The 13,124-nt window shown below is 39.6% G+C and overlaps 1 protein-coding gene across 1 annotated transcript in view; it reads right to left on the bottom strand.

Annotated features, from left to right (window-relative positions):
• Positions 1-442: 442 nt before the first annotated feature.
• LOC144768856 (septin-4-like) overlaps positions 443-13,124 on the bottom strand; it is a 79,697-nt gene continuing 67,015 nt past the window's right edge. Inside the window, exons 8-11 of the mRNA XM_078652857.1 lie at positions 12,084-12,183; positions 2,965-3,130; positions 2,238-2,328; positions 443-673 (exon numbers count right to left, since the gene is read on the bottom strand). Coding sequence (XP_078508983.1) covers positions 593-673; positions 2,238-2,328; positions 2,965-3,130; positions 12,084-12,183 — 438 coding nt within the window. The 3' untranslated portion in view covers positions 443-592. The remainder of the gene's footprint in view (positions 674-2,237; positions 2,329-2,964; positions 3,131-12,083; positions 12,184-13,124) is intronic.

The following is a 13,124-nucleotide window of genomic DNA, read 5'->3' as shown; positions in this document are numbered from 1 at the left end:
ACAATAATTAGTCATAGGAGAGCTCTTCAAGTGAGCTACCCAGAGATAGGGCACCAGGTGGTTGTACTACTGGTGGATGACGTGTTTCTTGAAAAGAGGAGTTTTCGGCTCCTTTCTGAAGTGAAGGAGTGAACAGGCATGAGTCAATTCAGTCTTGGAATGTTATCCGTCGCCTTAAATGCCTAGCAGCAAAAGCCTTGGTTTCTTTTATTGCCATTCATTCTTTTCCCCTCATATTGGAGTAATGCAGGCACCTCACATTGACCATCCTGTCACCCAGATCAACCTCATGAGGCCAGTAACACTTAGTAAAAAATTAAAAAAATAAAAAATAACATAACTTGACAGAACTAACTCATTGGCATTAAACACTGGCATTTAGTTGAGAAGCATTAGGAGCATCAGCCTTTACCTGAAATTTACTATGAAGAGTGAACCTGGGTGGCCATTTTGCACAGCTGCCATTTTTAATAAAAAAAGTAATAGTCATACAATGCGAATAAAGGCATTAGGGGAAGAGAGAATGAGTGGCTGATGAGGCACGGGGTCTCTTCAAACATCTCTGACTTCCGGTCCAATATCGGTCACGCGCTCACAGCGTGTCTGAAAGCTCGCCTTGATTCTGCTGCATCTGCTGCTGCATCTTCTGCAGCATTTCCTGCATGCGTCGGAGCTGCAGGAGGTAAGTGGGAGTACTGTTAGGCGATCCACCCTCACACATCAGAAGTCCTCTAGACTTATGCACAACTTCTCTCTCACACACATACTATCAGTGGCGGCTCCTCCACTAAGGCGGAGAAACGTCGCCCACTGCTTTGCAGCAGTGTAAATAAAGGAAACATAAAATGATAATAACTGGATGTTATTATCATTTTATTTTTTTCTGCTGTGACAGCTTTGTGGGGCAGGGCTGCCCTGCTCGCAGAGCAGGGGGAGGAGTGGTGGGCACTCTGTACATGCACATGAATGTTTGGCTGGTCGTCTTGGGCTGGCCAAATAGTCATGCGCACTTTGCATGTTCACCACTCAGGCTGTATTACAGCCTGTGTGGAGAAAATGCCCAGGCTCCCATTCCCCGTCAGAGCACCGGACCATGGCGCACAGACCAATCACAAAGCTGCATTGCAACGTTATGACCGGCTTAGGGGAGCCTGTGCGTTTCCTGTTCTTGCCCAATGAGGAGGAGAGATGGAGCCGAGACGCGGCAATCAGGTATGTTTATTTTTTGTTTTTTACACCCCTTACACCCGCCCCCTGCACTGCCACCCCAGATTCACACCGGACGGCACTGCATACTATCCTTGGTAATTTTTGCATACAGACTTTTCTATTTCTCTCTTGAAATACTTTCCCTGCCCAACATCTGCTCTCAAACTTGATGTCTGTGATAATGACTTCTTAACATCCAAGCCATTCATGCCATGTTGCACAGTCAAGACAAACACGTTTGCTATATAAACAAGAAAATACTTCTATGTTTCCCTGGGGTTTTGAGTGGAATTAGGGGGAAATGATCAGTTCTGGAGCATGTAGGGCTATTCTCTCACGGCCCCTATTCTGTCTGCAGGGAGGGAACTGACAGTGTAAGGCTGGATCCTGCTCTCACTCCAGGGGCAGATTTATGAAGCCTTTGGGCCGGTGCAGTGTAACAAAAAGTGACGATAACCGGCACAAATGCTTGTATTGGAATTTCCTGCAAAGAAACCCTAAAATAATGCGAATTAACACTCTGCGTTAATCGGGCGTCCCATACTGGTAAATAAGCTTTCCCATGCAGCCACCCATGGTTGTTGATGGAAGGACTTGTCAACTAAAAACGGTAGACAAGACTTTGCACCAAAAAACTACACCTCCTTGAGGCAGGCGCAACATTTGAGAAAACATCTCTTTTCTCAAACGTTCTAAGTTTGTGTGCTGTAATGTACAGTAACCTACAAAGTTAGACATTTTTTAAACTATGTCTAAGTGTAGTATTTTGTACCGAAAGGGGAGCCTTTCAATATAAAACCTATGCTAGACATCACTTACACACCATTGCACTATTGTGAAAGGCAACCGAAAGTGCACTTGTGTGGGGAGAGAGAGAGAGAGCAATAATGCCATATCTTTGTAGATATATCACTGTCCTGCTCTCTTCCTGTCACACAACACAGGGCAGGAATGATGCTTGCTGTACTGCGTTTTGTGAGATCTTAGCAAATTTGCTCCTAAGTGTTTTCAGTTCCACTCCAACTCACCTCCTCGTCCTTCTCACGGATTAGCTTCTCGGTGTCGGCAAGAGGTAACAGGGGCAGAGAGAACTCCGTGGCACTTTGGCGGGAGAGTTTACTGGCACAAGAGAAGAAAAGAAAAGATTAGAAGTAAACTTCAAGAATCTGTAAGCATTGATTTGACAAGAAACAGTTTAGGTTCCAAGAAAGATTTTCTCTTGTTTGGACAGGCCCAGACGAAAAATGATCTAGGTGGGCTTTAATTGAGTTGGAGGGAAGAAGTAAACAATCTGGAGGCTCTTAGCCTTTGGAGATGGCAGTTCCCTACCAAACTGCCCAGGTTTCTAAATGTCTGTCCCTAGACTTAGGACCCACTGAAACTTTCTAAAGAAGTGACTGAAACCCACAGAAGCTGACTTTCATTGGTATGGAGACCTACAGAAGCTTTCTGTAGCTGGGTCTGGTGACCTCAGACAAGGCCTATGGCTTAGTAGAGAGCGTGTGGAAGCTGTTAATGGTTAAATGCAGTGGCTGCCTCAACTACCCATGTAAATGCACCTCAAATTGGATAAAGTAGTGCCGATGGGTCTGGAGCGCTCCAGTGCTCTCCTTAGCAAGGCCTGCATCCTGTAGAAGCTGCTTGTATTTCAGGGTTAAGCTCCCATAAGCCCACATAGCTAGGCCTTGCTGCATTGAAGCTGTTCACAATTGAGCCTCAAGTCCATCTGTACAGCCCGTGGTGGGCGGCACTCACTTTCTGCTGCTGCGCTCCTTGGCCCCAATGCGAGTCATGCTCTGGATGCACTTCGCCCGGTAGTTCTCGTAGTGCACCTCTTGGGTCACATCCTTCAGGTCCTGCATATGCGTCTGGATCAACATGTTCCGCAGCTTCTGGAAGTCACAGTGTTCTTCGTTCTCCACTGTGGGTTAGAAAGCAGGAGCGACAATTGGAGGGGGCGGTGGCATGGTCTTTAGAAACAGCCCATTCCCTGGCATTAGTAAAATGGCATTACAACTGGTTCTTTTGAAGAAACGTCCAAATCCTATTTATTATGAGTAGTTCTATCAAGGTACAATATGGTTCTGTTCTTGTAAGCCACTGAGGCCCAAATTATGAAAATATCATCAGTATAGCATTCCAAACTTTGATAAAATTATGATAAGGATTCGTATGAAGATAAATGTGCAAACATCCAGCATGGTACATGTAGAGATTAGCCATGCTTGTGGCAAAGTGCTTACCATAGAAGTGCCCATAATCTGTAGCAATAGTTGGTCTTTGAACTGGAAGGAATTCTCTGTTATAGCTAAGGTAGCACAATACATTATGAAATTTACTGGAGAGATAAGAATCCTGTGGGGCCTTTTGTAAAAGAAATTCTAGTGCATTAAGGGTCTCCTTCTGTGCAATGCTAGTATAGAGGGCCTCCACGTGTAAACCAATCAGGATATTGTTACTGGAGTCAAAAGTACATCTTCCAACAGATTTAGGACATATTTTGTGTCCTGTAAAAAGGATGGCATGGATTTTACACCTGGTCTCAAAAAGAAGTCTATAAACTGGGAAAGTGGTTCTAGGACAGCCCTAATGCCTAGTACTATAGGTCTGCCTGGTGGAGTTATTCTCTGTTAATGAATTGTATGTATAGTATAAAAGTACGGGTAGTGGGATTGTTCCTCAGGAGGAATTCTGCTTCATGTTTAGTTATCATGTTTTTTGAAGGCCTTTCTCTACCAGATGCTTAATTCTGGATTTTATTGTGTTAATAGTCACATACAGTTTGGGGCCCCCTCTAACTGAAGACAACCGCCATTTCATACACTACAGAATATTGATGTTTAAAACTCGTTTACATTCGTCAGAAGCCAAAGTTATATAAAGCATAACAACGTGAACGTTTTGAACCCAAGCCCTTTGTACTGCTCCACATCTACATTTCTTCTCACATAGATTACCTTGCCAAACCTCAATTGAGTCATATTCAGTCCACCCACCCCCTACGCTACCCGGTAACCCCCATTAGCAACAATGACACAAGTTTTCCCTTCCCTTAATTCTGGATTTTGATCGTGTAGTAGGGTCTGGCAATTCTGTCCATCATTATGTAATCTCAAACATTCTGTCCAGTAGTCTGTTGAGCACAGACACACAATAGCTTCCCTTTGTTAGCTGGTTTTATCACTCTGTCTGAATCTGTCGCTAGTGATTTTATAACCGCCATGTCTTTATAAGGTAAGTTATGGAATGGGTGTTTCTAATCCTGTATGGAGGCTGTCAGGTCCTTAATCACTGCCTGTTCAAATGTGCTTACTGCTGGTGGAATCATGCGAAGAGGAGAATTAAAAGTCAACATTGAAAGCAATACGTTTGATATACGAACTTTCTTCCAAAAGCTAAGGCTGAAATTGTTTCTAATACAAAAATTGAGAACGCAAATTTGGAATATAAAACAGGCCTCAAGAAAAGTTTGACTTTTCTTCCTCCTCCTCAAATAATTTCACCAGACGTGAGCACAATTGAACAGGCAGTGATTACGGACTTGCCAGCCTTCTTATTTATTTTTTATTGTGTCTTTTGTTAGGCCCAATCTGTTGAGCTGGGATCACCTGGCCAAACATCTTCTTCCCCCGATGGAGAAGGATCTGAAAAGGGTTGATTGAATAAGCACTTGGTCACCCAGTGAAGAGGTATTACATGATACTTTTGGAGGTCTGAGATGTATTTGAGAGCCTTCTTGGATAGTGATATGTGAGTCAGCATTAGGATTGTAAATTAGCATCCCTCCTAAACAGATAACCAGTGAGTGTTGTGAGGGATGCTGACTTGTCACCTTGATGACCTGCTTTAGAAAATTAGATGAACCTCCACATTGACTTAAGACTGGATGTTTTTGTGTTGGGAGAAGTTTGTGGATTGAAAAGGAGGACCACAGTAATCTAGCTTTGACATGATTAGGGAATGTTTTGTATTGCGGTATACTATCAGGAGTTCATTGTCAAAATATAGCCTGTGATAAATTTTGTGGTTTAAATACTGACTATAAATATTTCCCCCGGTATTCACTCAAAATATCGAGTCATTAATATCGATTTGCCTAAATATCGAATTAAAAATATAGAATGAACACAATATCGAATGGACAAAATATAGACTACAAAAATATCAAATAGAATAGCAGTAATATCGAATCCAAAATATAGAATGGACAAAATATCGAATGGACAGAATATAGACAACAAAAATATAGAATGGACAGAATATCGACAACAAAAATATTGAATTTGAGGTAAGTAAGTTAATATTTATTTTTTTATACTATGTAAGTGTTTTTTATGTTAGTATATGTGTTAAAAGTGTATTTTTATTTTATAATTTATTTTAAATAATTAATGTTATGGTATTTAATTTTTGCGTAATATATTTTCGGAGCAGATTGTGGGTTTATAGGGGAATAGGGTGGGAAGTAATTTAAATATAATTAATTAAATATTTCAATTTATTTATTGGTATTTATTTTGAATTAATTGTTAATTAATTTTTAATTGGTAATTAATTAAAATATAATTGGTTATTAAATGTAATTAATTTATTAATTGATAATTATGTTAATATTATTAATTTATTTTCCGGAGAGGGTTGTGAGTTTATAGGGGAATAGGGTGGGAAGTAATTTAAATATAATTAATTAAATATTTTAATTTATTGATTGGTATTTTTTTTAATTAATTGTTAATTAATTTTTAACTGGTAATTCATTAAAATTGAATTGGTAATTAATTGTATTTCATTTATTAATTGATAATTATGTTAATTTTATTAATTTATTTTCAGTAGCGGGTTGTGGTTCATAGGGGAATAGGGTGGGAAGTAATTTAATTATAATAATTAAATATTTTAATTTATTGATTGGTATTTATTTTGAATTAATTGTTAATTAATTTTTAATTGGCAATTAATTAAAATATAATTGGTAATTCATTTTAATTAATTGATTAATTGATAATTATGTTAATTTTATAAATGTATTTTCTGTTGCGGGTTGTGGGTTTATAGGGGAATAGGGTGGGAAGTAATTTAATTATAATTAATTACATATTTTAATTTGTTTATTGGTTTTTTGTTGTCGTAATTTTTAATTATTTTTTAATTGTTAATTAATTAATTGTTAATTGGTAAATAATTTGTTTTAATAGGTATTACTTTTTAACAATTAATTTTATTTGTATGTTTATTTGATTATTATTAAATTATATAAAATTGTTAATTACTTTTAATTAATTTGTAATTTTTATTCATATATGAAGTATTTACTTTCCCTACTGTTGCACTCACTGGATTGTGAATAGTAATTTTTACCCTCCGCTATCCAACGCTTTCCCTACTGTTGCACTCATTGGAGTGGGAATAGTAATTTTTACCCCTATGCTATCCAACGCTTTCCCTACTGTTGCACTCTCTGGAGTGGGAATGGTAATTTTTACCCCTACGCTATCCAATGTTTTTCCTACTGTTGCACTCACTGGAGTGGGAATAGTAATTTCTACCCTCTTGCTATCCAACGCCTTCCCTACTGTTGCACTCTCTGGAGTGGGGATAGTAATTTTTACCCCTAGGCTATCCAACGCTTTCCCTACTGTTGCACTCATTGGAGTGGGAATAGCAATTTTTACCCCTACGCTATCCAACGCTTTCTCTACTGTTGCACTCTCTGGAGTGGGAATAGTAATTTTTACCCCTACGCTATCCAACGCTTTCCCTACTGTTGCACTCTCTGGAGTGGGAATAGTAATTTTTACCCCTACGCTATCCAACGCTTTCCCTACTGTTGCACTCTCTGGAGTGGGAATAGTAATTTTTACCCTTTTGCTATCCAACGCCTTCCCTACTGTTGCAATCACTGGAGTGGGAATAGTAATTTTTACCCCTAAGCTATCCAACGCTTTCCCTACTGTTGCACTCTCTGGAGTGGGAATAGTAATTTTTACCCCTACGCTATCCAACGCTTTCCCTACTGTTGCACTCTCTGGAGTGGGGATAGTAATTTTTACCCCTAGGCTATCCAACGCTTTCTCTACTGTTGCACTCTCTGGAGTGGGAATAGTAATTTTTACTTATCCGCTATCCAACGCGTTCCCTACTGTTGCACTCACTGGAGTGAGAATAGTAATTTTCATCCCTACGCTCTCCAACGCTTTCCCTACTGTTGCAATCCTTGGAGTGGGAATAGTAATTTTTACCTTCCCGCTATCCAACGCTTTCCCTACTGTTGCACTCACTGGAGTGGGAATAGTAATTTTTACACCTACGCTATCTAACGCTTTCTCTACAGTTGCACTCAGTGGAGTGGTAATAGTAAATTTTATTGTCCTGCTAACCTACGGTAAAAATATTGTATATTTTTTATTAATATTATGTTTATATATATGTATGTATTTAAAAATGAAATTGTATGTTTATTTATTTTTAACTTAAATTAATTATTTATTAATTTTAAGGTTATTAGTATTTTAAGTATGTTTAAGTTAATTATATTTCATATTTTATTATTTTTTAAATTAATTATAATACATTTAAAAAATTCGATATTTTGACTATCTATATTTGTTACAAGGATTTTTTTGATTCGATATTTTTGCACTTACCTGTTTGGAGATAGGAGTTCGATATTTTTGTATTCTATATTTTTTCCTCGATATTTTGCTAATTCTCTATTATTGAATACGATATTTTGTCAGTGACCCATTTCCCCTCATTGAACTAAATACCAGAATTTGTATATAAACAGGACACAATAATGTCCGAGGATATATGTAAATACAATTTTCTGACCCACAACGAGTGCAGGAATAGTAATTTTTACCCCTAAGCTATCCAACGCTTTCTCTACTGTTGCACTCTCTGGAGTGGGAATAGTAATTTTTATCCCTACGCTATCCAACGCTTTCCCTACTGTTGCACTCTCTGGAGTGGAAATAGTAATTTTTACCCCTATGCTATCCAACGCTTTCCCTACTCTTGCACTCTCTGGAGTGGGAATAGTAATTTTTACCCTTTTGCTATCCAACGCCTTCCCTACTGTTGCACTCTCTGGAGTGGGAATAGTAATTTTTACCCCTACGCTATCCAACGCTTTCCCTACTGTTGCACTCTCTGGAGTGGGAATAGTAATTTTTAGCCCTATGCTATCCAACGCTTTCCTTACTGTTGCACTCTCTGGAGTGGGAATAGTAATTTTGACCTCTACGCTATCCAACGCTTTCCCTACTGTTGCACTCTCTGGAGTGGGAATAGTAATTTTTACCCCTACGCTATCCAATGCTTTCCCTACTGTTGTACTTACTGGAGTGAGAATAGTAATTTTTACCCTTCTGCTATCCAACGCCTTCCCTACTGTTGCACTCTCTGGAGTGGGAATAGTAATTTCTACCCCTACGCTATCCAACGCTTTCCCTACTGTTGCACTCTCTGGAGTGGGAATAGTAATTTTTCCCCTACGCTATCCAACGCTTTCTCTATTATTGCACTCTCTGGAGTGGGAATAGTACTTTTTACCCCTAGGCTATCCAATGCTTTCCCTACTGTTGCACTCACTGGAGTGGGAATAGTAATTTTCACCCCTATGCTATCCAATGCTTTCCCTACTGTTGCACTCTCTGGAGTGGGAATAGTAATTTTTACCTTCCCGCTATCCAACGCTTTCCCTACTGTTGCAATCACTGGAGTGGGAATAGTAATTTTTACCCCTAAGCTATCCAACGCTTTCCCTACTGTTGCACTCTCTGGAGTGGGAATAGTAATTTTTACCCCTACTCTATCCAACGCTTTCCCTACTGTTGCACTCTCTGGAGTGGGGATAGTAATTTTTACCCCTAGGCTATCCAACGCTTTCTCTACTGTTGCACTCACTGGAGTGGGAATAGTAATTTTTACCCTCCCGCTATCCAACGCTTTCCCTACTGTTGCACTCACTGGAGTGGGAATAGTAGTTTTTACCCTTTTGCTATCCAACGCCTTCCCTACTGTTGCACTCTCTGGAGTGGGAATAGTAATTTTTACCCCTACGCTATCCAACGCTTTCCCTACTGTTGCACTCTCTGGAGTGGGAATAGTAATTTTTACCCCTATGCTATCCAACGCTTTCCTTACTGTTGCACTCTCTGGAGTGGGAATAGTAATTTTGACCTCTACGCTATCCAACGCTTTCCCTACTGTTGCACTCTCTGGAGTGGGAATAGTAATTTTTACCCCTACGCTATCCAATGCTTTCCCTACTGTTGTACTTACTGGAGTGAGAATAGTAATTTTTACCCTTCTGCTATCCAACGCCTTCCCTACTGTTGCACTCTCTGGAGTGGGAATAGTAATTTCTACCCCTACGCTATCCAACGCTTTCCCTACTGTTGCACTCTCTGGAGTGGGAATAGTAATTTTTACCCTTTTGCTATCCAACGCCTTCCCTACTGTTGCACTCTCTGGAGTGGGAATAGTAATTTTTACCCCTACGCTATCCAACGCTTTCCCTACTGTTGCACTCTCTGGAGTGGGAATAGTAATTTTTACACCTACGCTATCTAACGCTTTCTCTACAGTTGCACTCAGTGGAGTGGTAATAGTAAATTTTATTGTCCTGCTAACCTACGGTAAAAATATTGTATATTTTTTATTAATATTATGTTTATATATATGTATGTATTTAAAAATGAAATTGTATGTTTATTTATTTTTAACTTAAATTAATTATTTATTAATTTTAAGGTTATTAGTATTTTAAGTATGTTTAAGTTAATTATATTTCATATTTTATTATTTTTTAAATTAATTATAATACATTTAAAAAATTCGATATTTTGACTATCTATATTTTTTACAAGGATTTTTTTGATTCGATATTTTTGCACTTACCTGTTTGGAGATAGGAGTTCGATATTTTTGAATTCTATATTTTTTCCTCGATATTTTGGTAATTCTCTATTATTGAATACGATATTTTGTCAGTGACCCATTTCCCCTCATTGAACTAAATACCAGAATTTGTATATAAACAGGACACAATATTTATGTCCGAGGATATATGTAAATACAATTTTCTGACCCACGAGTGCAGATGCAAGTAACTTAACATAGCATGTGTTTTTGCAAAGCTCATGTTCACCCAGAAGGCTATCTTAGCGTGGAATAACAGATGTTTATTGTTACCCATCTCAATGGTACTCAAGTAAAAGTGTAAATCAAGCTCAGTTTTGATTCAGTGGCCTCATATGTGGTCTCCACGAGAAATCCCTTAGTTCTCTGCTGTCTCCTTCCAGAAGAGTGGTTCAGTGGGCGGGTACTTGTGTAGGGACAGCTGGCCTCGGATGTTTCAGCTTGTAACACAGGAGAGGTCTATTGGGATTTGTGATGTCCTTTAATGCTTACAGAGCTGCCTTTGTTATCTGCACCAGGCTGAGTGTGGGCTAATCACACAAAGAGCCTAAGTGCCTGTTGATCCCCAAATCAGCTCTCCTTTTTCGGCTCTAAGATACTCATTCAGAGCCATTGCGTACTTTGCAGCTCAGTAATGACATTATCGCGCTTAGGATGGCTCGTGCCCCACTCCACAATAGCTTTTTTTTCTACAACCACAACTTAGTTATCTTTTGCTACATATTTTATGTAAAAGAAAAATAATGCATTAAAAGAATTGATAGCTATAATAAAAATACGAGTATAGAAAGAAAGCGGGAAACAGCAAAATCAATGATAAGATTAGAAAAAAAAAGAAATATTTAACAGTTAGATCCAGGAGTATACAGTACATGAATGAAAAAACAAAACAAAAAAAAGAATGGGATTCTTGGTTTGGGGAATGTATGAACGGAAATTGAAAGAAAAGATCTGTTTCAAAGTCTATATCTGTAATTCACCCATATAAGTAGTACCTGTAACATCTTTAGCTCGAACTACCCGTACAAGTAACCTGAAAGGAGCAGAGGAAAGCCCAACATACGACCACAAGAAACAGGGGCATGTGTATAAGAAAGTGGCAGAGCGTGGTGTAGCTCTAAAATTGCTAACGCCGCACTCCGTCACTTTAGAAACACAGGGGTGCACCGTATTCACAATAATATGGTGCAGCCCTGCGTATCTCTCTCTGCTGGTGCTAAATTCAGCTGCCTAGCGCCAATGCAGGCACCCTTGCACCTTCCTGCACATAAACAATCCTTCATGGCAATTTGTGCAGCACACATAGAAAGAGCCAAAAGTAGGAGAAATAAAGCATTTCTCCTCGTTTCACCACGTTAAGACCAGGTTTTTCCTGGTCTTAATTTTGGCACTGCCTCCTATTTACGCCACTCTTGTAAATAGGGGGCAGAGTCAAAATCATTGGGTGTTGCGGCAGAATGCCCACCACAGCACCCATTGCCTGCCCCTTTCATGCTAAAGGTAGCGTGAAAGGGAACCTTATTTACGGGCGGTGTTAAGCCACGTTAAGTGGCTTAACGCCACCTTGTAAATAAGGCGAAGTGTTTATCGCCACAGAAAGGCCACTAAAAGTGACATTCCTGTGGCGATAGGGGCTTGTAAGTATGCCCCACAGTCTTTTCCCCAAAAAACCTTCCTACTTTTTTAGGTATTTGTATTTTTGATGCAGCTAACACAATTGATATTTTAAGCCTCAAGGAAAGCATTGAAAGCTTTGCACAAGTTCAAATGAAGAGTGCCAGGGTTGTACTTTTCTTGTAACTAATCAACTGTTAGAGGATGTGTTCAGCAAAATCTCACAGGAATCATCCATGCCTTTATCCTAATTTAAGCCTCCCCTATGAAGAATAGAGCCCCCTGCACACCTATCCTACTTTCATTAACACCATCTAGCTGGCATCCAATCCTACCTTCTATTATACCCCATGGGTAGAGGCGCCCTTTCAAAGCTGTTCCTTTCACCTCCTTGACAACGGTGTTACTGCCGATGACAGCGAAGGGGATGCTGTTCTGGAAAGAGAAGGAAAGCAGTCAATAAGTGGGAGATTAATCACGATTCCGTACTTCAGTTAGCAATATGAATTGATGATCAGATAGCCGATTGCACCTTTAGGTCAGTAGCTGTTTGGGAGTGTAACTTCCCTCTAGTACTTAATTTGAGCCGGTGGTTTCCGATGCTCGACACTGGCACTTAATTGGCAACACCGGCACCTATGGCAGTCTGCCACATGGTGGCGCCATTTATCTTATTTACAAATGAGCACAACAACAGCTGTTTATAAATTCAATATACATTGACAACTACTAATACTCGCCACCCAAGCCATTCTAATAGCTTTGGGGGCCTGGAGTAGTCTGAATTCTCACACTTGTGGAATGTGATGGTTAGTAGGTGTGTTTGTAATGTCAGTGGCAGCGCTGGCAGGGGCAATGGCTGGTGTGAGCTGAGGTGGCCCTTTACGAGAGCCCTGGCACTGCTCGGGAATACAATTGTAGCTTGCAACACAGAAGCTTCTAGTTTGGATCCCGAGCTGGTTGGTGAAGGGGTCAGTAATGTGCAGGGGGTAGTGAAGCAGGAGTTGGGGCACAGCCTGATCATGCTGCAGTGCCAGTGACAGTGGAGTATTGTACTGTAGTATTTATTATTTGATTCATACCCCTCTGTGGGACCATAGAGTGCATGTTCAGATGGGTACAAAAAATACGACAGGGGGACCCTGTAAACCTAAACTGTTTTAGGTAAGGGGAGCAACCCACCAGGGAAGATAAATACTAGAACAACATGAGAGGGAGCTTGCCCAAAGGATGAAAGACCAAGCAATAAAAATGAAAATACACCAAAACCACCCACAGAACAGCTGGAATGTTGTAAAAAAAGTTTTTTTATTTTAAACAATCATTTTTGAAAAAATTCCCAAGACCATATTTGATTTAGGTCAGTTTCTTGAACA

This window comes from Lissotriton helveticus, chromosome 7 (genome assembly GCF_964261635.1).
Source record: "Lissotriton helveticus chromosome 7, aLisHel1.1, whole genome shotgun sequence".
Taxonomy (NCBI): Eukaryota; Metazoa; Chordata; class Amphibia; order Caudata; family Salamandridae; genus Lissotriton; species Lissotriton helveticus.
This window is presented reverse-complemented; position numbering and strand designations above follow the sequence as displayed.